Source organism: Sciurus vulgaris (genome assembly GCF_902686455.1).
Source record: "Sciurus vulgaris genome assembly, chromosome: 6".
Lineage (NCBI taxonomy): Eukaryota > Metazoa > Chordata > Mammalia > Rodentia > Sciuridae > Sciurus > Sciurus vulgaris.
The window spans coordinates 118,413,461-118,440,755 of NC_136466.1; the positions used below are offsets into that span (position 1 = coordinate 118,413,461).

At 34.5% G+C, this 27,295-nt stretch overlaps 1 protein-coding gene across 5 annotated transcripts in view; it reads left to right on the forward strand.

Annotated features, from left to right (window-relative positions):
* Window positions 1-27,295, forward strand: part of ADAMTS6 (ADAM metallopeptidase with thrombospondin type 1 motif 6) — a 318,093-nt gene that overhangs the window by 203,660 nt on the left and 87,138 nt on the right. For all 5 annotated transcript variants that reach the window (XM_079144861.1, XM_079144865.1, XM_079144864.1 and 2 more), the window contains 3 exons: window positions 3,391-3,536; window positions 5,562-5,625; window positions 18,451-18,553. In XM_079144861.1, coding sequence (XP_079000987.1) covers window positions 3,391-3,536; window positions 5,562-5,625; window positions 18,451-18,553 — 313 coding nt within the window. The remainder of the gene's footprint in view (window positions 1-3,390; window positions 3,537-5,561; window positions 5,626-18,450; window positions 18,554-27,295) is intronic.

Consider the following 27,295-nt stretch of genomic DNA (forward strand, 5'->3'; position numbering starts at 1 on the left):
ATAATGCTAAGTTTCCATCTAGAAAAAATAGGCACATTTTAAGATTTGGGGTGTTCTTAAAGTGTCAGTTTCTACTAATGGCAACCAAAGGGGGTGGGGAATCAGTAATTGCTGGCAGGACTTTTATTTGTACAAAAAATAGATACAGGCATAAGTATTCATATACACAGCTACTTGTAGAAATGAAATGCAAAACTGGAGATTATTTGCCCCAATGTTGTGACTTTTGTATAGGTGACGATCTAACATAATTGATCATTATAAAAACTGCTAGTCTTCTAGACTGAATAGATAAGTCATAAACTGGCAGCTGGAACATTTTTTCCCTCTCAAGAATACATTGTCAATATCACTGATAAGCGGATGATGACACATAATGGGGGGTGGGAGGGGAGCAAGAATGGAGGAAGGAAGGACTGTATAGAGGGAAAAGAGGGGTGGGGGGAAGAGAAAAATAACAGAATGAATCAAACAACAATTCCCTATGTAAATTTATGATTACACAAATGGTATGCCTTTACTCCATGTACAGAGAAACAACATGTATCCCATTTGCTTACAATAAAAAAAAAAGAATACATTATCAGCACCCCCAATCTTAGAGTATATTCTGTATACTGTATTCTGTTTAGCAAACTGTCTTTATCATTTTGGACATATAATTGTTTTTCTTCAAGGTAATTTTCATTGTTTAAAAGTCAGTCTTTCTTAATATCCCATTATAGTATTTATCCAATTTGGGATCAGAATGTTCTTCCTCATAGCCCACCAGGTTTTGACTTCCTCTTGCCTAATCTTTTACAGACAGATAATCATTGCTCAGCACCCCCTCTAAATATGTCTTCTATGAGTGGTGCATTCTTGGTAATCCCAGCAATTTGGGAGATTGAGGCAAAAGTATTGCAAGTTCAGGGTTAGCCCAAGTGATTTAGGGAGACCCTATTTCAAAACTTAAAAAAGGGGGGACCTGGGAGTGTAGGTCAGTGGTAGAGCACCCCTGGATTCAATCCCTGTTACTAGGGGGAAAATAAGTCTTACTAAAACATTTAGTAAGTGCTAATTTTACATATGCTACCAGGGAAATAAATATGAATTTTACTTTCTTAACCCTCAGGTATCTCTAGTTTTCTTTCTGACATGTAACCAAAATGTGACACAAAGTTTTGTAATTTAACTTATGACTTAGTCATTTAACAAATTTTTATCGCATGTCTGTTAGTCACCAAGCAATATTCCAAGCATTCATCATTTCCAATAAAAGGTTCTGTAATAATGGAAATGTATATGCTTTGTCCAACATAGTAACCACTAGGCACATGTGGCTATAGCAATCTTGAAATGTGGCTAATGGGGCTGAGGAACTTAATTTTTTCTTTTAATTAATTTAAATGGCCATATGTGGCTATCAAGGCTCTTTCTAAAGAAGGGAAGCAAACAAAGAAGTAATTTGAAAGACAGCTAATTTGAAATAGTGTTAAAAGGTAAAAGAAAACTAAAGTGGGAGGATGTAATCATTATTACATCCTGGCATTGGAGGCCTGAGGCAGGAAGTGGCAGTGAGATGCTGCTTCAGAAATAAAGGAGGTCAAGGAGAGAGCTCTCTGTGCAATGACACTTGACCTGAGACTGAATGAAAAGAAGACAGCAATACAAGAAACTTAAGAGGAGAGCATTACCAGGACCAGTAAATGCAGATGTGTTACAGAGGGAACAAGTTTTTTTGTTAAGAAAGAAACAGCCAGGCACAGTGATGGTACACGCCTATAATCCCAGTGACTCTGGAGGCAGAGGCAGAGGATCATGAGTTCAAAGCCAGCCTCAGCTACTTAGTGAGGTCTTAAACAACTCAGTGAGAGGCTGTCTCTAATTAAAATATCAAATGGGCTGGGAATGTGGCTCAGTGGTTAAGTGCCCCTGTGTTCAATCCTCAGTACCAAAAAAAAAAAAAAAAAAAAAAAAAAAAGGAGGGGGGAGAGAAAGACAATTAACATGTTTTGTAGCAATTAGTGCACAGGAGAAAAGACTGAAGAAGAAGGCAGAGGCCAGATCACTAAGTCCACTGTTGTCCAACATTAAGGGAAGTAGGAGAACACTGAGGTATTTTAAGCCACATAAACACACATACACAAGGCATGATGTGATAATGTGTTTTAAAAAGGTATCTCTTAATATTCTTTGGAAAACAATTCTAGTAGGAAAAAATGGAGTTAGAGTGACCAGGTAAGAAGCTGCTCCATTTGCCAAAATTGATCTAGGGTGGTAGCAGTGAAGGAGGTGAAAAGTTAAAGAATTCTAGATATTTTTGGAGGTAAAGCAACGAATTTGGGGATGGAATTAGCATAATGAACCAATTGCTTTTAAGCATCACGCATCATAGTCCCTTTATATTTTAACATAAGGTTGAATCTTTATTTAAACCTTCCAACATTGCGGACTTTTATTCTACTCTAAGAACCATTTTCCCTATTGTTATTCATATAAACAAATAATTTTCATGCATCGGTTTGATTTGTCAAAGTTTGATAATTCAGAAAAATGTACCAATAAAAACCTATAAATGCTTGGTTTAAAAAAAAAAGACTTTTATTTTGCCATATTCTGCAAATAAGATTTATCATGCTAGAGTTATGAGCTGATTATGCGATGTCTGCGTCTCGATAAATTATTCCTGGCTTTCTACTTAGGTGCAGTATGTGTGGTTTATTGCAGAGAGTAAAGCTGAGCAGAATTCCAGTACACATGTTCATGCAGGGGCCATGCACATGGCTAGTCAGTGTATATAAGGGTTTTTTTGTACCCAGTCCCTAGTGTCTTGGCATTACTTTTATTATGTCTGCAGTGCTCATGTAGATGAAATGCCACAACACATTCTTTTACTATTGTAGCCTCAACCCATTTTTTTAAAAAAGTTTTTTTTTTTTTTTTTTTTTTTTTTTTTAAGGAAAGAGCAATTACTATCATAAAAATTCCTTACTGGGGAACTTTCCATATTGCGTTATCATTCCATGAGTCTAATAATAGTGGAATATAAAGAACAATTTTTTCGAAAATACTAAAATATCTAAAATAGACTTTGAGGTCTGTAGCTAGCTAGTTCCATAATGAGAAACACTAAAACTCTGGAGGAGGAGAAACACAAAAAGAGGCAAAGTCAGGTTTTTTAGAACTCTTGGTACTTGTTAGAGGTTTATAAATCATGGTATAGCTAAAGATAATTTGCAGATCACATGCACCTTTACTAAATCTAAACAAGTTAAAGAACTATTTTTGTGTTATCTGTTTTGAGAATGCTAATGCCTAAAATTGGTCATTACCTGATCCTTTTGTATTTCTGTCTTGATAGTTCTATCTGCCTAAAAGCTAATTTGTGTTTTCTCTGAAATCTTGCAGTGGTGTTATCAGGGAGATTGTGTTCCTTTTGGCACTTGGCCCCAGAGCATAGATGGGGGCTGGGGTCCCTGGTCACTGTGGGGAGAGTGCAGCAGGACCTGCGGGGGAGGCGTCTCCTCATCCCTAAGACACTGTGACAGTCCAGCGTAAGTAGCTAAAGTAAGCTGGAGCCAACAAAAAGACACAGTTGGAAATGATTCAAAGCTGTGGTTTCACATGTTATCTGTAAAAACGTTTCTCGAGTGAGCCAAAAGCTTGTCTTCAGAACAAGCAATAGGCACAGGAAAGTAAAGGATCTTTGTTAAACAGACTTTCTTTTTCCTCCTTTCCCCTTATTGTATAACTAAAAATAAAAATTTAAAAATAGAAAAGCATTGTGTATCTGTCCTAGATAAGCCTGACTTTTAATCTAGTAATAATCAGATAGATTTCCTCCTACAAAAACTACTGAATTATGGATGAATCCAGGTCTGTTTTTTGCTACATTACTATTATTCCCAGGAAACCTAAGGTCTTTTCACATGTCACATAAAATTATTACTGCTACATTAGTATTAAAAGGACCAACGAGAGCACTTCAAGGGTTGAAATGCCTTGATTCGCACCACAAATCACAATGAAAAGAATACTGCCCATGTGTTAAAATAGTTTCCATTCACATGCCCCCATTAATCATCTTCCGGAGCTGCCACCACTTTTCTCTCCATGACTGTTTTATGCAGGTCAGACTGCTCCTCTCCCACTACTCTTTTCTCCAGCCAGAGTCGCCCTGGCGCATGGCCAGCCCTGTCAGTGTTCTTTTCTAGCTCTATTGCGTCTCCCGCCCACCAGTGCCCATTACAGGTGGACTGTTCCTTTAGTTCTTTCCTGTCCTCCCCCAGACTAAACCACTCCCTTGCTGCTGCATTTCATGTGCCCATTTTTGTCTAGAACTGAGGCTGAATGCCTTCTTTCCTGGCTAGTATTTGGTATGGGATATTACGATAACTTTTTTTTTTTTTTTTCACTCCTATGGGATTTGTTCTCATTTTAACTCAAGATATTTCTCTTTGGTTTCTCTCTCCAAATGTTTCTTTTCTTCTTTTTAGCTTGAAATTGTTTCCCTTCATGTCAGTTTTGTGTTTCCATTCTCCTACTTTCTATCAATAATTGCCTTTCTGCTAAATAGAGCTTCCTGTTACCCATTCACAACCCAGTCCTTACTACCACCATCCCCACGAACTTCTTTTTGTCTGACCAGCCAACTTCTCTCAAGCTGATTCAAGCTGAGCAATTTCCTTTCCTTCACTGGAGTGAGGGTTCACTGGCATTCGAAATACATTAAAAATGTAGATTTAATTCTCCCATTGATCCTTTCTATGAAACTGCAGAATAATTAACCTACATTAAATAGTAGGCTACTATAAATTAATAACCTGAAGTATAAAAAATATAATAAATAGTATACCCAGATATATAAGGGAATACCTGGACCTCTTTTAAAAGAAAAAGATAGAATTCCCAAACAATAGCATACGACTTTCCCCAATGTAAACTATTTTAATAGTTTAATAACAAAGATTAACTTATATAAATGAAATATTTAACATCCTACTCCTTTAATTTGAATATATATAAAAATTTATATAATGCAAAGCCATCTGATTTGGGGGTTTAATTTTTTAACTTCATATAGTATTTGAAATGTGTTGGAATTAATTTCTGCATTATTTATTTTGAGTTGACACTATTTCCAGAAAGTTATTTAGTTTCCTCTCTTTGCTTTTCATATGGAAGGGGAAAAAAAAAAAAAAACTTTTCATTCCTACCTGGTAAGCATATAGCATCAGATTATGAGTTTTGTTGAATATGATTTAAATGGCTTTTCATTATAAATAAGTGATTTTTAAATTCATTATGTTGTACTAAATACTATACTATAATTAGAAAATATGTTAATTATATTAAGAATGTAAATCATGAAAATTAAGTCTTATAAAATACTCACAGTAAACTGCCTTAATTTTTATGTTCAACAACCATAATTTTACTAACTACCAGTGTGATTGATATTTTAATAATTAATAAAATAATCAGATTTGTATTTTTAAACTAAACTTTAATATTTTCATTAAGCAGTATGCATATTCTTTATTGGATTGACATATTCACATGCTGAAATGTTTTTTCAGACCTTCAGGAGGTGGAAAATATTGCCTTGGGGAAAGGAAACGGTATCGCTCCTGTAACACAGATGTAAGTAAAACCAAACTCTGCTATGAAAAATTAGCTTACTTTTCCCCTAGAGCAGGAAAATATTTTAAATTGTAAGTAATTTGATCAGAAATCTATGTGCATGAGGGTCAAATGAATTTCTTAAATGGTTAATCATGAATGGAGCTGGCCTCAATTCCATTAGTACTATCAACAGGTGTCAAAGGGGAACTCCAGCAGTAGGAACAAGTGCATTCTTCCCCAATAGGCATGGAGAGAGATCTGTACACAGCTGAGCTGCCCAGCCCCACAACACTCAAAACTTCACACCACTATCTTTCTTTAGTCCATCAGGATCAATCTTATATTCTTCATCCCATTTTATGTTTGTCACCACAGAGGCCCTAGGCTCTCACATCATTCCTCATCTCTTGCCATCCAATCCCATAAGATTCTGCATATTGCCTCTTCTGTTCCTTTTCCTGTCCCTCCCAAACTACTAAAACTTTCTGTGCCCTGAGGATTCGTCATCAGCAAAATCTCTTATACCCTGACTTTTCTGGTTTTCCTTCCCTTCACCTTCTTGCTGTAATAAAAATCAGCCCTCCTTTGAATCTGCTCCTTCCTCCATAGATTCCAAACTGAAAGCTTCTGTTTTTTCCCTTTGCCCTGGTAACTGGGCCTAGAAATGGACTGAATATCTTTGATATGGAAATGGATCAAATATTTTACCATTCCTTCCAGGTCATTGTTTCTCCCTCTAGCCTTGAATCTCATGATATCAGACTATTAACCTACTACCCCTCACTCTCATGCTCTCCTGCGTCTGTCTTAATTTTCTTGGTGAATGTCCCAGCATCTTCTCTTTAGGATGTTTTCATAAGCACACCCACATGCTTTCTATCTAAAAACGAACAAAAAAATCCCTGTAGTTATTTTCTCATTACTTTGCTCTCCTTGGAAGCATATTTCTCAAAAGGCTTTTCTATACTTACTGAATCCAATCCCTCTCTTCTAATTTTTTTCTAAAATTTCCCTTGTCAGGTTTCTGCCTCCATCATTCTATTGTTGAGTGCCCTCATCAAGTCACAGATGACTTCTGAGTTGCTGAATTGAGTAATCTACTTGAGTCTTCATTGTCCTTGACTTCCACTAGGTTTCCATCACTACAACTTTTTTTTATTGTTCTTTCACATTGGTGCTTACTCCTCATTCTCCTTTACTCCTTCCTAATCCGTTTCTTTCAATGTTAGAGTACCAAGGGGTTAGTGGTTGGCTACCTTCTCTGCTCTACCAATACTCATTTCCTTAGTGATCTCATCCATTTTCAGTGCTTTTGATACCATTTATATGCCATTTGACCCCCAACTTTTTATTTTCAGCCCAGATTTCTTCCATGGATTCCAGGCTCATTTGTAACTATTTGATTAGAAACTTCTAATAGACATCTGGTATTTAGTGGTTACAAGCGTTATCTACGGTTCCACAAATCTGTTCCTCCAGCATAATTCCCTATCTAAGAGGTTAACTTCATTTAAAAAAAAAAAAAAAAAACCTTCAAGAGTCTTTCTTGACTCTTGTTTTCTGTCTCACAGCCTATATCTAATCCCCCAAGAAAACCTATTGATTTTGCCTACAAAATATGACATAGATCTGACCATTTCTCACAATCTCTGCTGCTACCACCCTGGCCTGAGTTACCACTCTCAACAATTCCTTTAGTAGTTTTTTAGATGGATTTCCTATCACTACTCTTGCCAACTCCAGTTCTTAACATAGGATGCAGAGTGAGTCAAATTGTCCTTTACTCCATTTTACTTAAATCCAAAGTCCTTACAAAGGCCTGCAAGGTCTGCATAAGCTGTCTTCATTGCTTCTCTGAGCTCATCTCTCACCATTTTCCTCCTCACTCATTCTACTCCAGCCACAGGACCTCCTTCCCTTACCATTCGCTCCTGCCATAGGGGCTTTTACATTGGCTGTTTCCTTTGCCTTGTATACTCTTTTCCTGAAATACCTACATGGCTGAGTATATCATTTCGTCTTTACTCACTGTATCTTCAATTAGGCCTAGCCAGAACACTGTACTTAAAATTGTAACCCTTCCTGCTCCTTATCCCTGGGACTTCCAATCCTACTTACCTGGCTCTGTTTTCCTCTGCTTTCTAATCTGCTTTAGTTTATCATTCCTTATTCTGTTAGATTTGACTCTCAGAGTATTTACATGTAGCTTCAATTATAATGATATTTTCAAATTATCAGCATTATTTGCTCATTTGCTCTAGTGAAAACTTATTCAATAATTGAATGCCTACTGTATATTAGACTTTCTAGGGTAAGAAAGATAATTTGTACCTTCAAGGATCTTATAATAACCTGAGAAATCATGTAAGTTTAAAAAATAACATTATAATAAGTGATATGGTAAAGTATATAAGGTGCTATAAAAAAGAGCATATAATTAGCACCTGGGCTAATTAGGGTTTTAAGTATTTTCTCTTTTTCCCATTGTAAGCTAGAGACCTGAAAGGCATATGGAAGCTGACAGAGAAGGAGAAGGTGACCATGAGAACATTCTAGACAGAAAGAAATATTCATTTGAAGGTGTTAATAAACTACTGAAAGATCCTTAGATTTATGTTTTAGGTGAGGATGGATTGGAGAACGATAAGAATACAATAGAAAAATAAGCAGAATTTAGGGATATTGATAAGAATGATTGAAGTGATGAGCCATAGGCTTGACATTAGGAATGTTAGTGGAGTCTAAAGAGGGCTAATGGAGAAAATCAAGAACCTGTGGTTTCAAAAAGTCACAGAAATCAAAGAAACAGTGTGTAGTAAAAAAAAAAGTGAAGATAGATAGAAGCTGAGGAGATCAGAGAAGATATGACAAGTGAGAATATTCTCAATGATGACAAATGGAGAAGGGTGCATGGAAGTACCTACTTAACCTGAGTGGAGGTGAAGGAGTCCAAAGAACTTTAACACTAGTGAGTCTGGAGGGTCTTCCATGTAGGTGTTGCAGTCACTCAGAATGATAATAGAACTCAGAGTATATATATATATATATAGTGAGACTGTGAGCTGGATATCAAAGTCTTTAATAAGTGAGGGCGAATGACCCTCTTTCATTAAGCTAGATAGAGGTTTGGATGAATGGCATGTATCTCAGAGGAAAGGAAATTTTATACATGGATAGAAGATGTGAACCTACAGTATATCCGGCTGTTAATTAGGAGGGAGAAACTCAGACACACCTCTCAACTCCCAACTGTTTCCATTAGAATATAATTTTAGGAGCATACACACTCCTACAATTTAGGCCATAATAATATACGTATTATGTAACATGAATATTATGTGATAGGTATCAGAAAAAGAAAAGTCAGACATTTTGTGCTTATTTCATATTATCCTTGAATTGTAGTAGATGCTTAAATTGTAGAACTTACTACTGGTAGGTTGGCATTATTATATTTGTCTTCTGTTTCAGCTTTTAACAGATTGTAAGGACATACAGTTAAGGTAACTGAATCATGGATACACAAGTAATTAATAAAGTTTTCTTCATTAATCTTGACTTTACTAATTCAGAACTTGAAGCAATTGTTACCATACTGTTCAAGTTAATAAAGTTATCTGAGTGTAATTTGTGTAAAGCTAAGTCTGCTTTAATGTAATGTAATATGTGAAAATTTAAATTTTCCAGAACAACTCATCTAGTCCAGTGCTGACCAATGAACTTTCTTCTTTGATGGAAATATTATGTGTGTATCATCCAGCATAGGAGCCACCAGCTCAATTAGTTGTTGAGTCCTTGAAATGTGGCTAACGTAATTGAAGAACAGAATTTTTAAGTTTAATTGATTAAAAGTTGAATAACCACATGTGGCTATTGGTGACCATATTGGACAGTATAGAACTAGACAGTCCAGCTGAGCAATAGAAAAATAAACATTATGAAGAGAGTTGTAAATTTTACATATAAAATTCCCAAAACAAATCAATCTAATTCATTTTTAAAATATAGTCGGTCCTCTATATCCACAGGTTCCATACTGGCAGATCCAACTTACTTCATATTGAAAATATTCTTCTAAAAATTGCTTCTTTCCAGGAGTGGTAGCACATACCTATAATCCCTGACTCAAGAGATTGAGGCAGGAGGATCACAAATTCAAGGTCAGCATCAGAAACTTAACAAAGCAACTTAGCAAGACCCTGTCTTAAAATAAAAAATAAAGAAAGGGCTTGAGGTATAACTCAGTGACAGAATGCCCCCCCACCAAAAGAAAATTGGAATCTATACTGAGAATGTACAGAATTTTTTTGTTATTGTTCTCTAAACAATATAATAATATAACAGCTATTTACATTGTACTAAGCATTAGAAGTAATCTAGAGATGGTTTAAGTACACAGAGGATACCTATTATCTATGTAGTTACTATGCCATTTTATAAAGGCAATATGAGTATCCATAGATTTTGGTCTCTGTAATGAGAAGGAAACACAAAAAGACAAGTGGAACATTGAACAGTTGAAGTACTTTTCCCTGACCATATTCAGAGAAAGAGATGAACTGCTCTGGTGTCTCTTAGGTATGAGAAAGCTGTTGGCAGATTTCCTCCCTGTTCCCTCAGCAAACTTCCTTCATGGTTTTCTTTTTCTTTTTTACCAGGAGACCACATGCCCTTAAACCCTCAAACCAGTCATTAGCAAAAGGAGTAGAATTACTGTAATTGGTTTAGACTAATCCTGATTTACCCCTAAAATGGGGTTAAGTTCACCTTTCCTGTACAAAAAATCAGAGTTCTATTAGCAAGAAATCATGGAGTAGCGTTGTATAAGCCGCAGTGTCTGGCTCAGAGCGCTTTTAATTTTCATCATTAATGGAAGTAGCAGCCAGAGAAGTAGTAGTAGAAGTAGCTGCTGCTAAAATTTGTTGAACACATAATTACGTATCATAGCTATGACTGTAATCATCTTCCCTTCCTGTATGGAGAGACGTTCTCTCCCTTCTTACTAGTGAGTCGGCTTGGTGGGATTTTTAAAATTCCTATTCTTTCAATCTAAATCTAGAAAAATATGATGGTTGCAAAGTTTTGATGTAATCTGTTCTCTTACAACCTTGTTTCTGCAACACAAATTAGCCCATAACTAGTTATGTTATTTTGTGCCACCAAATAAGGAAAATTGCACTGTACATGATAACAATTCACCTTCTTCTGACATTGTTCTTTTTGTTCTGTTTAACCAAAACTGTCATAGAAGTCCTTATGGTGTGTTCAACCCTTCCTTTTACCCTATTTCAGCTTTTCTAAAAAAGATATAGTCCTATATTTACTCTAGTATTTGTTTGGAATTTGCCATGTATTTTTAAAATTGTGCTAGTATTTTTTTTAGAATTGTTATTGTTTTTGTTGGGCATCTGTGTTTGAGTTGTCTGCCTGCAACCCAATTTTTCCCATATGCCTGTTATTTTTGGAATGCAGTTTTGTGGAAAGAGATTTTTCGGGAATGTATGTGTCATATTAGAGGAAAAACTCCTTTATTTAAAAAATCTATTCCAAGAGTTTCTAATATATAGGCTATATTATAGAACAGGGAAATTAGTGATAAATAATAAAGGTTGAATTGATTGGAGATAAGATTGAATAATGTAAGCAAGATTGTTTTCCCCTTAGCAAAGAATAAGTATCACTTTAGACTCATTAAAGAGAGATTATGTCTGTGTTCTTTAACTTTTGCTTTCTTTCTAAATATAGAATGGTTTAAATATTCTTTTTCTCTATGATGCCCAGGTGTCTGTTATTTGTGAACTACTCTAACTTAAAAGATTCAAAAGAGTGCACTTTTCTAAGTCCAGCCTCCTTCCTTAGTGCACGTTTTACATAATCTAATACTATGCACATCATACTTAATGAACCTGTAAAGTAAGATCTGAGGGAAAACTTTCCAACTAGTTAAAATCAGTTTGACGGTTAAGAACTAGAAAAGAATTCATAAGCATTTTTTACTTGTGATCCAAGACTTTTTCTTGAGACTTAAATAGGGATAATACAAGGGATAAATTCAAACAATCTTGGAAGAATTTTCAAATCAGTGCCCAGAATAAGATAATGTCAGGTGATCAAGCGGCAGGAGGATCAGTATACTTTATACAGTGTCAAGAATCCTTAAGGCTTACTCTCTGCTTTCTAATTTATGCCCAATTTGTGTTATAATTGAAAATCTAGGTACTATTAGGTCAGTTCATGTATATTTGATAGAACCTACTTGAATTCCTTTTAGAACTTTGCAACCCATTCCATATAACCTTTCAATTTCCCAAATAATATTATAGTCTTGATCCCATTTCTGTGTTTTCCTAGTTGGTACTATGGATTACTGATTAGTTCTCATATATTTTTACTTACAATAATAATTATTATTAGTTATAGATCTCCAATTAGACTTGTTAGCTTATAGCACTTTATTAAAATCACAGCTGAACAGCAGAATAAACCAGAAGGTCAGAGGAAAAGGAAAACAATGTAAGACGGGATAAAATCAGTACCTTGACTATTTACCTCAAAGTCCTTTCACTTATTAAAAGTGGGTTGCACATTTTGCCCTGAACTTCCTAGTAAAATGACCCAAGAGGCAAACATCATTTCTAAGATTTATAATGTCTTGTGGCAAGATAAAAGGAGGTATATTCACAATAGACCATTTCACTATTTGAAGCTTTGATATTCCTCTATGTGAATCGTTGCACTGGTGAACTGAATTGAACCGTACAAGGTTAAGAGCACTCTTTTATCTAAATTAGAGGAAAAATTAAAACCTAGAATCATTGTGGGACAAATAGTCTTTAAAAGTTGCAAACACAGAAAGAGTATTTCTCATTATCTTCCTAATTCCGACTGCAGACATTTGAAGGGTATAGGAGTGGTCGAAGAAAAGAGCTCTCCAGTAGGAAAGGCAAAATGTTTGATTGACTCTTAGTCTTGTTTCAAATAAATAAATAAATTAAATGTTCATAGGGATAGAGGAGTCAATTTATAAAGACAAAATCTTCAATCATTAAAAATTTCATAAAAGTGTATCCAACTATAAAATTGCCCTGTCACTCTTAATAGCAATATAACCAGGCTGTTCAGATGCTTGACTTTAAGACTGATTATCTGCATCAGATGTATTGAACTGGGCAATTTGTTTCCTACTTCACCATAAGTCACACTAGAAAGTTTTCAAAAGCAACTTTGACATGCACATGATGATCTCCATGGTAGAATTGTTGGTAAAGACAAGAGCTATAGCAGGAACAAACTAATATTCTTTTCATCTAGAAGCTACTGAGAAGAGACCAGGAGCACTTATTAAAGACATTTAGGAGAACTGGGTAAAGTTTGGTCTAACCATTAAACCAAGAACTACAATTGAGTATTTGGTATTGTGAGTTAATCTAAAAGACTGGGCCTTCTGGAACTTGGACTTGGAGGGCTGAATGTTATGGAAGCCATAATGCTAAGGGTTCATGGATTCAGGAAACAGTTCTCTTTGGAAATAGAGATAAATTGTGTAGTAGGCCCTGATAATTTTTATACATGGGCAAAGGTAAAAACTAACATGATTTTCTGGTAGGGCTATAATAATGAAAAGTAAATATTCTGGTTCTGTGTTGAAGCTTCTGAAAAATGTTTGTTCATGAGTTGCTCAAAAATAGGCTTTTGATTACTATCTGAATCAAAATCTCCTTTTTTACTGATATTGGTCAAAATCAGACATTTTGTTTCCTGAACTATTTTTATTATTCCAGTAGCTTAAAACTACCTTGCAAAATGTTCTAAGAAGGTAAAAATTGGTATACATATTATAACTATTTTAAGTAGAAGAATTTAAGGGTGAATTATGCAAATACCTTACTAGAAAACTTGAATCTTTGTAAAGAATTAAAAATATGGCTATATTAAGGTTGTGGACCAAATTTTATATCAAAGCTTAAATAAAAAGTGTTAGGAACTATGAAGTGGACTCTAGGACAGTCCATTCCTAAATTCCTAAAAAGAATTTCCTGGTGCTGTCGTTTTCCAAAACCAAGGGGCAGGGGGAACAAAGATTTATAAGACTAGATTAGAATTTCTCATGAAATAAGTGAGTTCCAGTTTGCCTGGGTGGAAAGTCATATTATTCTTACATCTTCAAATATTCATTGTTCCTCTTTTACTTTATGCATTAAACCTATAAAAAAGTGTGGAGTGCAAGGATTTTCCAGATCATGTGCAATCCATTCTAAAATTTAAGTGCAAATTGTGTAGGACTTTGGTGGGTTCTCAGCTGGCTTTGCTAGAGGGGTATGCTATTCAACTTTTTTCCCCCCATTGCATAAGTCATTCAGAGTGTTAGTGCCTTGGTTTTGTAAATGGGAAAATTATGGTAAATATTTGGAGATAGAATTGTGGTGAAAGAGCATGTACTTGGGAGTTAAATCGACTCACATGTGAATCCTGACTGTGACACTTATTGCTACTTAATGTTGTAAATCACCTAACTGTACCAAACTTTTGTGAATTCCTAAATAAATAGGATCTATATCAAACTTGCATGAGTGTTTGATAATTAGAAGAATTACATATGTAAAATATCTACTGCTATTACTAGTATTAATTGGTACTCAATTCAGTGTAGCTAATATTATAGATATTTATGCCTTATGAGTTCTAATGTACTTTCATAAATACAAATGTGTTTCTTTCCTGGAAAGGAAAAAGAAAATTAAACTTTGGAAGTGTTGAGGGCAGATCTAGTGTAATTAGGTAAAGCAAAAGTGTATTTGCTGTGAAAGGAAGAAGCAGTAGAAAGTAAAAGAAAGGAAGTCGAAGTTTTACTTATTTTGCAGTTTTCCCTGAGACTATAGAAATCATTGTATCTTCCCAGAGTGCCCATTTCCTTTAGGAACTGGAGAGGAAAAGGGAAAGAGAAAAGGAAAGGGGAAAGCGTTTTCATTCTCAGCCCTCTTCACACTGTTTATTACCCTCAGACATAATATACTATTTTCAGAATTTTCTGCATTTGTGGGATATTTTAGGATATATTTCTCCTCAAAATCAGGACATTTGGAGTATATTTCACAAATGAAAGAAGGCACAAAGGAATTTTGAACTTGTGGAGGTCACCCTATTCTTTGGAACTGGGATTAGAGCCCCAGTAATAGAAATGTCACTGGAAAGTTTGTCAGCAGAAATTCCAACTTCTTTCTGTAGCAACTTTATGCCTCAATGAGTTATTTTTTAAAAATTTATTTATCTAAAATAAAACGTATTGGACTGGGAATGTAGCTCGGTAAAGCACTTGCCTGGCATGCAAGAGGTCCTGGGTTCAATCCCCAGCATGGCAAAAAAAAAAAAAAAAAAATATATATATATATATATATATGTGTATATATATATATACATATATATAAATTTATACATATATAAAATAAAACATTGAATTTAGTTAAAAGTAGATGTTCCTAAACTATTAGAATAATTGAAAGCACAAGACAGTTTGTTTATAGAATGTGCTTACACAGATCTCTGAAAAACAGTGGTCATACAGATGTTAATATTAATTTTAAAAAATTTCTTTGCATTAAGGAAACCTGCAGCTGTGCTCTTTGGATTTATGTGGGGCCTTCCTGGTTGATTTTTAGGAGAGAATGCTTGATTAGCATTTGCTCTCGGAGACTGAAAATCTGTCAGGCTTTAAATAAAAACTCTGTTGCTTATGCCTGCTGTTGTCTGTTATGGTTTCTGGATAGTGTCAGCATTTATTATCGTTAAGTAATTACAAAGCATTACTCCTTAAACCTCATTATTCCTAAACTAAACAAAAACGAATTTACCTCATTTTTCTTTCAGATAATACTCTTTCCTTTGATCCCTCTCATTCTTTTGAACCAGCATATAATACTGAGCCTATTTTGATCAACACAGATTCAGAGCATTCATGATAGGAACACTGACATTAGGATAGTACTCTAGTGGATGTATTCTAGAAACACAATGACATGGGATCAAGTCCTTGAGTCCACTGTAATTCTCAAGCCATTCTGTTCTCTTTACTTTTCTGCAAACACCCTCAACACACTCCCTCTCAAGGTCTTTGCACTCACTATTTCCTGAAACACTTTTCACAGATGTGTACATAAGTCATTCCCTCATTTTTTAAAACTCTGTTTAAATGCTACCTTAGAAAGAATTTCTCTAACCTTACTATATAAAACAACTTCCCTCCCACCTCACTGTCAATCTCCTTACCCTGCCTTCTGTTCATTTTCTCATTTCCGACTACAGTAAGCTCCATGAAAGCAGAGACGGAACATGTTTTAGTTTTTTCTGTTACCCCAGACCCTAGGTTATATCTGATGCATATTAAATGATCTATAAATACTTGCTAGATGAAACAAAGATACTTAAGGCCAGTTTTGGTACCTCGTTTCAAGAAAACTAATGATAAATCATGATGTGTTCATAGGAAAGCCATTAAGTCCTAGATAACTTTCAGTTAAGCGGTTAGATTTGTTCAGTGTGAGTCCAGAAGAAAGGAAAACCACTGGGTTACAGGAAGGCAAGAAGTTTGGACTGGAAGTAAGGAAGAACCTGCTTATTATTGTAGCTTTCTGAAAAGTCTTTGATCTATCTTTGTATAGGTGTTTATATAGATACTATGGCCAATTTAGGATGATTGTAAGCATCTTGTGCAAATTAGATTATATCACCTCTAATATCACTTCTTGAAAGGTATGATTCTGTGTTGGCTCAAAAATTATTATTGCTTCTGCTTTTTCTGTGAAATGCTACCAGATAAATGTATCTATTATGGAACATTCTAAACAAGGGTTTGGCAAATGGCACCACCCAGGCCAAATCTGACCTGTAATCTCTGTAAATATTTGTATTGGAACACAGACATGACCACTTGATTAAATGTGAAACCTTATGCTATTATTGTGGTATTAAGAGAGTCCAGAGCATGCTCCCAATCAGGAGGTGTTTTCACCCTGAAATTATTACTAAGCAATCTTTCTGTATCCCAGTTTACTTCAATATAAAATGGGATTACTAATTATAACTACTTCATAAGAGGGTGTTGAAGAGGAATCAAATAGATAATGCATGTAAAGATCTCTGAACAGTGTGCCACAGAGTAGTGCTTATCAAGTACTAGTAGCTATTGTTATTATTAATATTTTTATTATGCTGACCCTGGTAGTGGTTATCACAGGAAGAATAGAACAGAAATCTTTTGAAGTATTATGGAAGTGCTTTAATTAAATAATAATATCCTCTAATCGACCTTTTACTTTTCTTCTATTTAGAGGAATCACTAACAGATAGTGAAAAATAGCAATTTTTTGTTTGCTTTTAGCCAGTGGCCCTTATGATACCTTAATTTGTTAATATAGGCTTTATTATACACTAGTGTTGATATATGAAATATCATTTATTCTTAGACTTCTATATGGTCCTTTTCTTTCATCTAGGGTACCTTTTTCCAACCATGATTTCTTTCTTTGTTTTTCATACTGAGAACTGAACCAGGGTGCTTTAGCACTGAGCTACATTCCCAGCCTTTTTTGTTTTTTTATTTTGAGACGGGGTGTCACTAAGTTGCTTAGAACTTTGTTAAGTTGCTGAGGCTGGTCTTGAACTTGCAATCTTCCTGTCAGCCTCCGAGCCTCTGGGATTACAGGCATGTGTCATCACACCTGGCTTTCCAAACATTCTTAATGTATAATCTTTTCTTTCCTGTCCCCATGATTTTACTTGGTTTCGCTCTTAATGGCCCCTTACTCTCCTCTTTTTATTTCTTAACTTGTTCAATACCTGGAACACTTTGAAACATACCTAAGATTTTCTTTCTCAACCAGTGTGTCCCTAACTAACCACATGACACATTGCTCTTTCACCCCTAAACAGCACCTATAGATAGCCTGGAGAATTTGTTGTATGCTATGAATATTACCTGAAATAGTTCTATTACTTTTCACTTGCAGCTTGATTTTCCACCTAGATTGAAAACTGTGCTTGGATGAACTTTGGGGTGGTTGGTATTTCACAAGTATTTAAAGATTATGTGAAAACTTGTATCTATGTTCAAATTACTTGTATTTTTTGAAATTGATATTCTTTAAAAGTAGGTTTGCGGCATGGCAAAGCCACTGACAATTTTAGTTCTTATTTAGGATTCCCTAAAAATAGTTAAAAAAGAAAAGCACTCCTGTCATCTTAGCATTCCAAAGATCTGGCGATTAGTAGGCCATGAAATAAAAGACCCTGCAAACATGTCCTTCCAGCATGGTACTCTATATAGTTTATGGTAAATAGTTACTTTTCATTTTTATTAAAGGCAATCAAGAAGAGTAATTTAACAAGATGAGTCATTAGGTTTGGCATTGAGAGTATTATATCTTAATATGCTAAAATATTTTAAAATTCAGGGCTCTTCACAGAGTATAGACCTGCTATCTCAACTAAAAGGACTCTCAGTTTTAGTTTTATCATCTAGTTTTTGTGTATGTTTATAAGGAGATATATGATGGATTGATTACAAAATAGACTATGACATGTGTCCTAGGGTAAATTTATATTGAAACTCCCTTAACACTTAACTCTGTTTAAATGACTTCAGTTATGTCTTCTATAGCTAAGATTACAATTTAGATACTTGAATCTGAATATTGATTATCTAACAGTAAACCAAATACCAGAATTATAGGCAGAATAAGGTAGTGAGCTAATATGATGGGATTCAGGCAATTTTAATTTTAGGGACATTGTCCCTTGGTTTTGGTAATTTACAACAATGGTACCATTTATGATTTTATTTTATTTTAGCCATGCCCTTTGGGTTCCCGAGATTTTCGAGAGAAACAATGTGCAGACTTTGACAATATGCCTTTCCGAGGAAAGTATTATAACTGGAAACCCTATACTGGAGGTAATGTATAACCTGGCAGAGCATTCATGCTTGAGAGCTTTTAAATATAAGAGTATATAAACACACACACACACACACACACATACTTGTACAAGTATCAGTTAAAATTAGTATTTGAAAATCAAGGCAGAAAGTGCTTATATTATTACAAAGTTCTCATATTTTAGTTCTCTGTGGTAAAGTTTATATTGCTATATGAAGTATGAGAAATTATTTTTAAGACATAATTCCAATTAATAATTAAAAAACATATGTACACATCAAAACCATATACTATTTGAGACTTCCTTGGTAGAGGTAAATTACATTATAATCATTGATTGTTTGTAATCACCACACAGAAAACAAAGTATACCAATAAAAATCAACTTACAAAAAGAAAATTAGTTCTTTTTAGCAAAAGACCAATCTTTCCATAAGTGGTTATTCTTTTTGAGGAACTAAGAGACATTTTGCTCCTTAATTTAGGCATATCTCATGGACTAATTATTCAGTAAGCAGAAGATTTTCTGCACTTCCAAAATACAAACTAGATTTTGTTGAAATTTTCTCTTAGAAAAATAGAATATACTTAAAAAAAACTTTCACTGTTTGTCTAACATCTTACTTTAAAAATTATCTGACATAGTATTAAGAGAATTTTATGGTGACAACTGTATATCCACCACAAATGCTCTACCATTAACACTTTATGTCTGTTGATCTCTCTATCCACATAATAACCCATCCTAATTTTTATATATTTCAAAGTCAACAAAAGTCATTAATATATTTTGTTTTAAATACTTCAGCATGTATACCATTAACCATAGATCATAGTTGTTTGTTTACCCTTTTCTTTTAAGGTAAGAGGATGTACAATACAATGCATGAATCTTAACTATACTTTCACTGAATTTTGACAAATACACACACCTGTAAAACTTCACTGAGATATAGAACTTTACTGTTATCTCCAAAATTATTATAGTCATCATCAGTTCAGACTACTTACCAACTATCATAGATTGAGAGTTTTAAACAACAGAAATTTATTTTTCACAGTTCCAGAGATTAGGCCAAGATCAGGTGCCAGCATACTACCATCTTCTCATTGTATACTGAGGCAGCAGAAGGAAGGGGAGACTTCTTTGGGCTCCCTGTTATGAGGACACTAATCCCATTCACAGGGGTTCCCCCCTCATAACCCAATTATATTCCAAAGGCCCCACCTTCTAATACCATCACATTGGCGGTTAGGATTTCAAAATGTGAATATGAGAGGACACATTCAGTCCCTAACTCCTCCTCGTTCTCTATTGTCAATAACTGCCTCTACCAACTCCAAGAGGCAACAATTGTTCTGACTTTTTTTTCAACAGTTATTCTGTTTCAGAACTTAATATAAGCAAAATTATGCCATATTCACTCTTCTATGTAGGACTTCTTTAAGCCTAATGCTGTTGAGATCTGTCCACATTGTTGTATGTAGTAGTCCATTTCATTTTATTGCTAGGCAATATTCCATTATAGTCAGTTATTCCATTCTGCCATTGGTATACACCTGGGTTGTTTCTAGTTTTTAGCTGTCCTGAATAAACTACTATGAATATTCATGTGTACAGGTCTTTTTTGAGCATGTTTCCATTTCTCTTGGGTAAATACTTAGGTGCAAAAATGCTGGGCAATAGGGTAGGTGTGAGTTTACTTTTAAAAGAAACTGCCAGGTGTTTTTCCAAAATGATTGTACCATATTATATTCTCAACAACAACATATGGGACTTCTGTTTACTCCATATCCTTACTAATATTTGGCGTGTTCAATCTTCCTCTGGAAGGGGAAGAGTGATATCTCAATAAAGGTTTATTTTTTTGTTTTAGGATGATTATGTTGAACATGTCTGTATATACTTAGTGGCCATTTATATATTTTCTTTTATACTTTGTGTTTAAATCATTTGCCTTTTTTAGCACAGTTTTAATTTAATTAAATTATCTTTATTTTAATTGACAAAAAATGTGTACTTATTTATGAGGTACAGAATGATAATTTGATACATGTATACAAGGTAATGAGCATTTTCATCTACTCAAATATCATTTTTGTGTATTGGGAGACTTCAAAATCTTCTCTATTTTGAAATATATAATAAATTGTTGTAGACTACAGGATGTTAGAACTAATTCCTCCTATCTAGCTATATTTTGGAATCTGTTATCCAGCCCCTATTTCCCTTTCTCCCTATCCTTCCTATCCTCTAGTGATCACTGTTCTTCAATGTGATCAACATTTTTCTCTTTAACGAATGAGAATGTGCAGCATTTTTCTTTCTGTGCCTGGCTAATTTCACTAAACACAATATCCACTAGTTTCATTTATGTTGCCATAAGTGACAGAATTTCATCACTTTTTATGACTGGATAATGGAATCGTTGTGGGTATAGTCCTATAGACCTAGACCATTTTGTGGGGGTGGGGCACTGGGGATTGAACCCAGGGCCTCACAACAAATGCTAGGCAGATGTTCCATCACTGAGCTACAGCCCCAACCCCTAGACAACATTTTAAAATTACGTTCATCCATTGATGTTTATCTTGATTGATTCTGTATATTGGCTTTTAGGAATAGTGCTGCAATGAAAGGTATGCAGGTATTATATCTATTTGTTATAATGATTTCTTTCATTTGGATATGTACTCAGCAGTGGGGTTATTGGATCAGATGGTAGTTCTATTTCTTCTTGTTTGAAGAACCTCTGTACTGTTTACCATAATACTTGTAATAATGTATGTTCCCATCAAGACTGGCATAAGAGTTCTTTTTCTCCACACCAATATCAGCATTTATTTCTTCTTGTATTCTAACTTGGATATCTCAGTATGATTTGTACTTGCATTTCCCCAATGATAATGTTGACCATTGTTTCATATACTCATCTGTTTGTATGTCTTCCTTTGAGAAATAGCTCTGCAAGTCATTTGCTCATTTTAAAATCAGATTATTATTATTATTATGATTTTGAGTTGTGTTCCTTATATATTCTGAATATTAACCCTTATCAGATGGATGAATTGTAAATATTTTCTCCCATTTTTATGGAGGATGTCTCTTCTCTCTCTTGATTGTTTCCTTTATCATGCAGAAGCTTCCTAGTTTGATATACCATCATTTGTCCTATTTTGCTTTTATTGCCTGAATTTTGGGGCTATTTAAAAAAAAACTTGGCCTGTGCCAATGTCCTGAAATATTTCCCCTGTGTCTTCTTTTAGTTGTTTCATAGTGTTTTAGTCAGCTTTTTGTTGCTGTGACAAAAAGATTTAACAAGAACAATTTTAGAGAAGGGAAAGTTTATTTGGTGCCCACAGTTTCAGAGGTCTTAATTCAGAGATGGCCAACTCCATTGCTCTAGGCCTAAGGTGAGGCAAAACATCAAAGTAGAAGAGTGTGGCAGAAGAGAGCTACTCAGGATATGACAATCAGGAAACAGAGAAAGAAGAAACTCTGTTCACTGGGATAAAATATATTCCCCCAAGGCATGACCCACCTCCAGCCACACCTTCCCTGCCTACAGTTACCACCCAGTTAATCCCTATCAGTAGATTAATGCACTGATTAGGTTAAGGCTGTCAGAACCCAATCAGTTTCCCTCTAAACTTTCTTGCATTGTCTCTCACATGGGTTTTTTGGGGACACCTCATATCTAAAACATAACACATAGTTTCAGGTCTTATATTTAGGCCCTTGATCCATTTTGAGTTCATTTTTCTATATGATAAGTCTTTTGCCCATATGGTAAGAAGTAGAGTCTAATTTCATCCTTCTGCATATGTGTGTTTTGTTTTCCCAGCACAATTTATTGAAAAGATTGTTCTTTCTTAATATCTTTGTTGAGAATCAGTTGGCTATAAGTACATGAATAAATTCCTTGATTTTCTGTTCTGTTCTCTTAGTCTGTGTGTCTGTTTTCAGGCCAGTATCATGCTGTTTTGATAACTGCAGCTTTGTAGTATGTTTCAAAGTCAAATATTGTGATACCTGTAGCTTTTTTTTTTTTTTCCCCCTTAGGATTATTTAGACTATTCTGGGTATTTTATGGTCTATATCAATTTTGTGAAGAATGCCACTGATATTTTGTTGTGGATTACCTAACATTTGTAGATTGCTTTAGGAAATATCAGTGTTTTAACCATTTTAATTCTTCTAACCCATAAAAATGGAAAGTCTTTCCTTTGTGTATGTGTGTGGATGTGTGTTCTTCAAATTCTTTATTAGTGTTTATAATTTTCATTGTGGAAATCTTTAAATTCCTTTGTTACATTTATCTAGGTTTTAAAAATTTTGTGGCTATTAAGAATGTAATTGCATTTCTAATTCTTTCATCAAGAATGTTATGAGTATAAAAGTACTACTTTTTTTGTATGCTGGTTTTCTATCCTATAATTTTACTGAATTTATCAATTTTTGGTTTTATATGTACCCATGCAATTATGTCACCTGCAAACAGGAATAATTTGACTTTCTCCTTTACAATATAGATGTCCTTTAATTTCTTTCCTTATCTAATTGATGTGGCTAACACTTCCAGTACTATGTTTATAGAACTGGTGAAAGTGTTTTGTTCCAGAACTTAGAAGAAACATTGTCAGTTTTTCTCTACTATGTGGACGATGGGTTTGTCACATATAACCTTTATTATATCGATGTATGTTTCTTCCATATCTAATATGTTGAAGGTTTTTGTAATGAAGAGAGGTTGAATTTTATTGAATGCTTTTTCTGTGTCTATTGAGATTATCCTATGATCTTTTCTTCAGTCTGTTTTTATGATGTATTACATTTATTGGTTTATGTATGTTGAACCATTCTTGTATCCCTGAGATAATTTCCACTTGATCACTCTGTGTAATCTTTTTATGTACTGTTGTGTTTTGCTTGCTGGAAGTTTGTCGAGATTTTTATGTCTGTGTACATTAGTGATCTTGACCTATAGTTTTTTTTTTGTTATGTTTTTGTCTGGTTTGGTATCAGAATAATGCTGCCCTTGTAGAATGAGTCTGGCAGAGTTGCCTCCCTTTCTATTTTTGAAATAGCTTAAGTAGAATTGATATTAATTCTTCTTTATATGTTTTGTAGAATTCCGCAGCGAAGCCATCTGGTCCAGGGCTTTTCTTTGTTAGATGTTATTTTTGATTCAATATCTTTACTCATTATTGGTCTGTTCAATTTTTCCATGTCATCATGGTTTAAATTTGGTAAGATATCTATGTCCAGAAGTGGAAACTAAACAACATGCTCTTGATTGACCAATGGTCAATGAAAAATTCAAAACAAATTAAAAAAAAAATTCTGAGACAAATGAAAATGGAAATACAATATACCAAAAACTATGGAATGCAGTAAAAGCAGTACTAAGAGGAAAATGTATCCACTTCTAGGTTTTTAATTTTTATTTTTTGGCCTTTAGTTGTTAATAATAATACCTAATGGTTCTTTATATTACTGTGGAATCATGTGAAATAGCTCCCTTTTCATCTCTGAGTTTTTTTTGGGAGGTGGTCTATTTTTTTCTTGGTTATACTAGCTAAAGGTTTGTAAATTTAGTATATCTTTTCTAAAAACAAACTATTTCTTTAATGAATATTCTTTAATGGTATTCATTTTTTCATTTTAATTTCTGTTCTAACCTTTGTTATTTCTTTTCTTCTACTAATTTTGAGTTTTATTTGTTATTGCTGTCTTTGAGTTTCTTTGTTAGATTGTTTGGAATATTTCTCTCTCTTTACCACCCACCTCCCCCTCTCTCTCTCTCTCTCTCTCTCTCTCTCTCTCTCTCTCTCTCTTTCTCTCTCCTCTCTCTCTCTCTCTCTCTCTCTCTCTCTCTCTCTCTCTCTCTCTCTCTCTCTCTCCCCTTTCCTTCCTCCATCCCGCTGTCTTTTTATTTTTGATGTAGGGGCTTAGTGCTATAAATTTCCTTCTTAGTACTACTTCTGCTGCTTTCCATAGGTTTTAGTATGTTGTGTTTCCATTTTCATTAGTTTCAAAATATTTTTAAATTTTCCTTTTGATGTTTTTCATTGACAAGTTGGCTATTCAAGAGTATGTTGTTTAGTTTCCTTGTATTTGCACAATTTCCAAAGCACATCTTAATTAATTTGCATTTATTTACAATACTGGGCATTGAGCCCAAAGGTACCCTACCATTAAGTTATATTCCCATCCCTTTTTATTTTTTGTTTTGAGACAATCTCACTAAGTTTCTGAGGCTAGTCTTTCACTTTCAATCCTGTCGTTACTGTCTGCAGAACAACCTACTAGACATATTTAAGGGGGAAAGCTGAGATTTTTAGCAATATTGAATTTTCCAATTAATACAGAATATATTTCCGTTTGTGCCTGCTCTAAGTTCTCTCAGGTATGTTTTGTAGTTTTTGGGTACAAGTTCCTGCACATCTTTTATTAAATATATTTCTGAGTAATTTATGTTTTTTGTTCTATTGTTAATAAAACTTTTGAAATTTTCACTATTTTTTATTATTTGTTCTATATATTTATACATGATAGAAGAATGCATTTTGATTCATTGTACACAAATGGAGTATAACTTCATTTCTCTGGTTGCACATGATGTAGATCCATACCATCTGTGTAATCATACATGTACATAGGGTAATGATGTCTATCTCATTCCACCATCTTTCCTACCCACTGACTCCTCCCCTCCCCTCATTTCCCTCTTTATAATCTGAAATTACTTCATCTTCCCTAATCCCCCTAAGCCCCCCATTATGATCAGTATCCACTTGTCAAAGAAAACATTTGGCCTTTGGTTTATTGGTATTGGCTTATTTCACTTAGCATGATATTCTCCAACTCCATCCACTTACCAGCAAATGCCATAATTTTATTCCTATTTATGGCTGAGTAATATTCCATTGTGTTCCACAATATTACATTCCATTCCACAGTTTGTTTATCCACTCATCTATTGAAGTGCATCTAGGTTGACTCCACAGTCTAGCTATTGCGAATTGAGCGGCTATAAACTTTGCTATGGCTATGTCACTGTAGAATGCTGATTTTAAGTCCTTTGGGTATAAACTGAGGAGTGGGATAACTGGGTCAAATGTTGGTTCCATTCCAGAATTTCTAAGGAATCTCCATACTGCTTACCAGAGTGACTGCACCAATTTGCAATCTTACAATCTTACCAGTAATGTATCAATGTACCTTTTTTCCCACATCCTCACTGACACCTATTGTTGCTTGTATTCTTGGTAATAGCCATTCTAATTGGAGCGAGATGAAATCTTAGGGTGGTTTTGATTTGTGTTTCTCTAATTACTAGAGATTTGAAAAATTTTTAATATATTGATTGCTTATAGATCTTCTTCTGTGAAGTGTCTGCTCATTTCCTTGGCCCATTTATTGATTGGTTATTTGTATTTTTGGTGTTAAGTTTTTTGAATTCTTCATAAATTCTGGAGATTAGTGCTCTATCTGAAGTGTGTGTGGTAAAAATTATCTCTCAGTCTGTAGGCTCTCTCTTCACTTTATTGTTTCCTTTGCTGAGAAAAAGCTTTTTAGTTTGAATCTATCCCATTTTTTTTGATTCTTGTTTTTATTTCTTGTGCTTTGGAAGTCTTGTTAAGGAAGTCTGGCAACATGATGAAGATTTGGGCCTACTCTTTCTTCTATTTGGTGCAGGGCCTCTGGTCTAATTCCTAGGTCCTTGATACAATTTGAGATGAGTTTTGTGCAGGGTGAGTCATAGGAATTTAATTTCATTTTGCTGAATGTGTGTTTCCAGTTTTCCCAGCTCCATTTGTTGAAGAGGTTATCTTTTCTCCACTGTATGTTTTTCGCATCTTTGTCTAGTATGAGAAAACTATATTTATGTGCGTTTGTCTCTATGTCCTCTATTCTGTAACATTGATCTACCTGCCTATTTTGGTGCCAATACCATGCCATTTTTTTTTTACTGTTGCTCTGTAGTATAGTTTAAGATCTGGCATTGTGATACCTCCTGCTTCGCTCTTCCTGCCAAGGATTGCTTTGGCTATTCTCGGTCTCTTATCTTTCCAAATGAGTTTCATGATTGCTTTCTCTATTTCTATGAGGAATGTCATTGGGATTTTAATTGGAATTTCATTGAATCTGTATAGCACTTTTGGTAGTGTGGCCATTTTGGCAATATTAATTCTGCCTATCCAAGAACATGGGAGATCTTTCCATTTTCTAAGTTTTTCTTTAATTTCTTTCTTTACTGTTATGTAGTTTTCATTTTAGAAGCCTTTCACCTCTTTTGTTAGTTCAATTCCTCAGTATTTTATTTTTTTTGAGGCTATTGTGAATAGTGTAGTTTTCCTGATTTCTCTTTCAGAAGATTCATCACTTATGAATAGAAATGCATTAGATTTATGTGTGTTGATTTTATATCCTGCTACTTTGTTGAATTTATTCATGAGTTCTAGAAGTTTTCTGGTGGAAATTTTTTTTATTCAATTTTTTAAAAAATTTTTATTGTGAACAAATGGGATACATGTTGTTTCTGTTTGTACATGGAGTAATGGCATACCATTTGTGTAATCATACATTTACATAGGGTAATGGTGTTTGATTCATTCTGTTATTTTTCCCTTCCCCCCACCCCTCCCACCCCTCTTTTCCCTCTATACAGTCCCTCTTTCCTCCATTCTTGCCCCCCTCCCACCCCCCATTATGTGTCATCATCCGCTTATCAGTGAGATCATTCGTCCTTTGG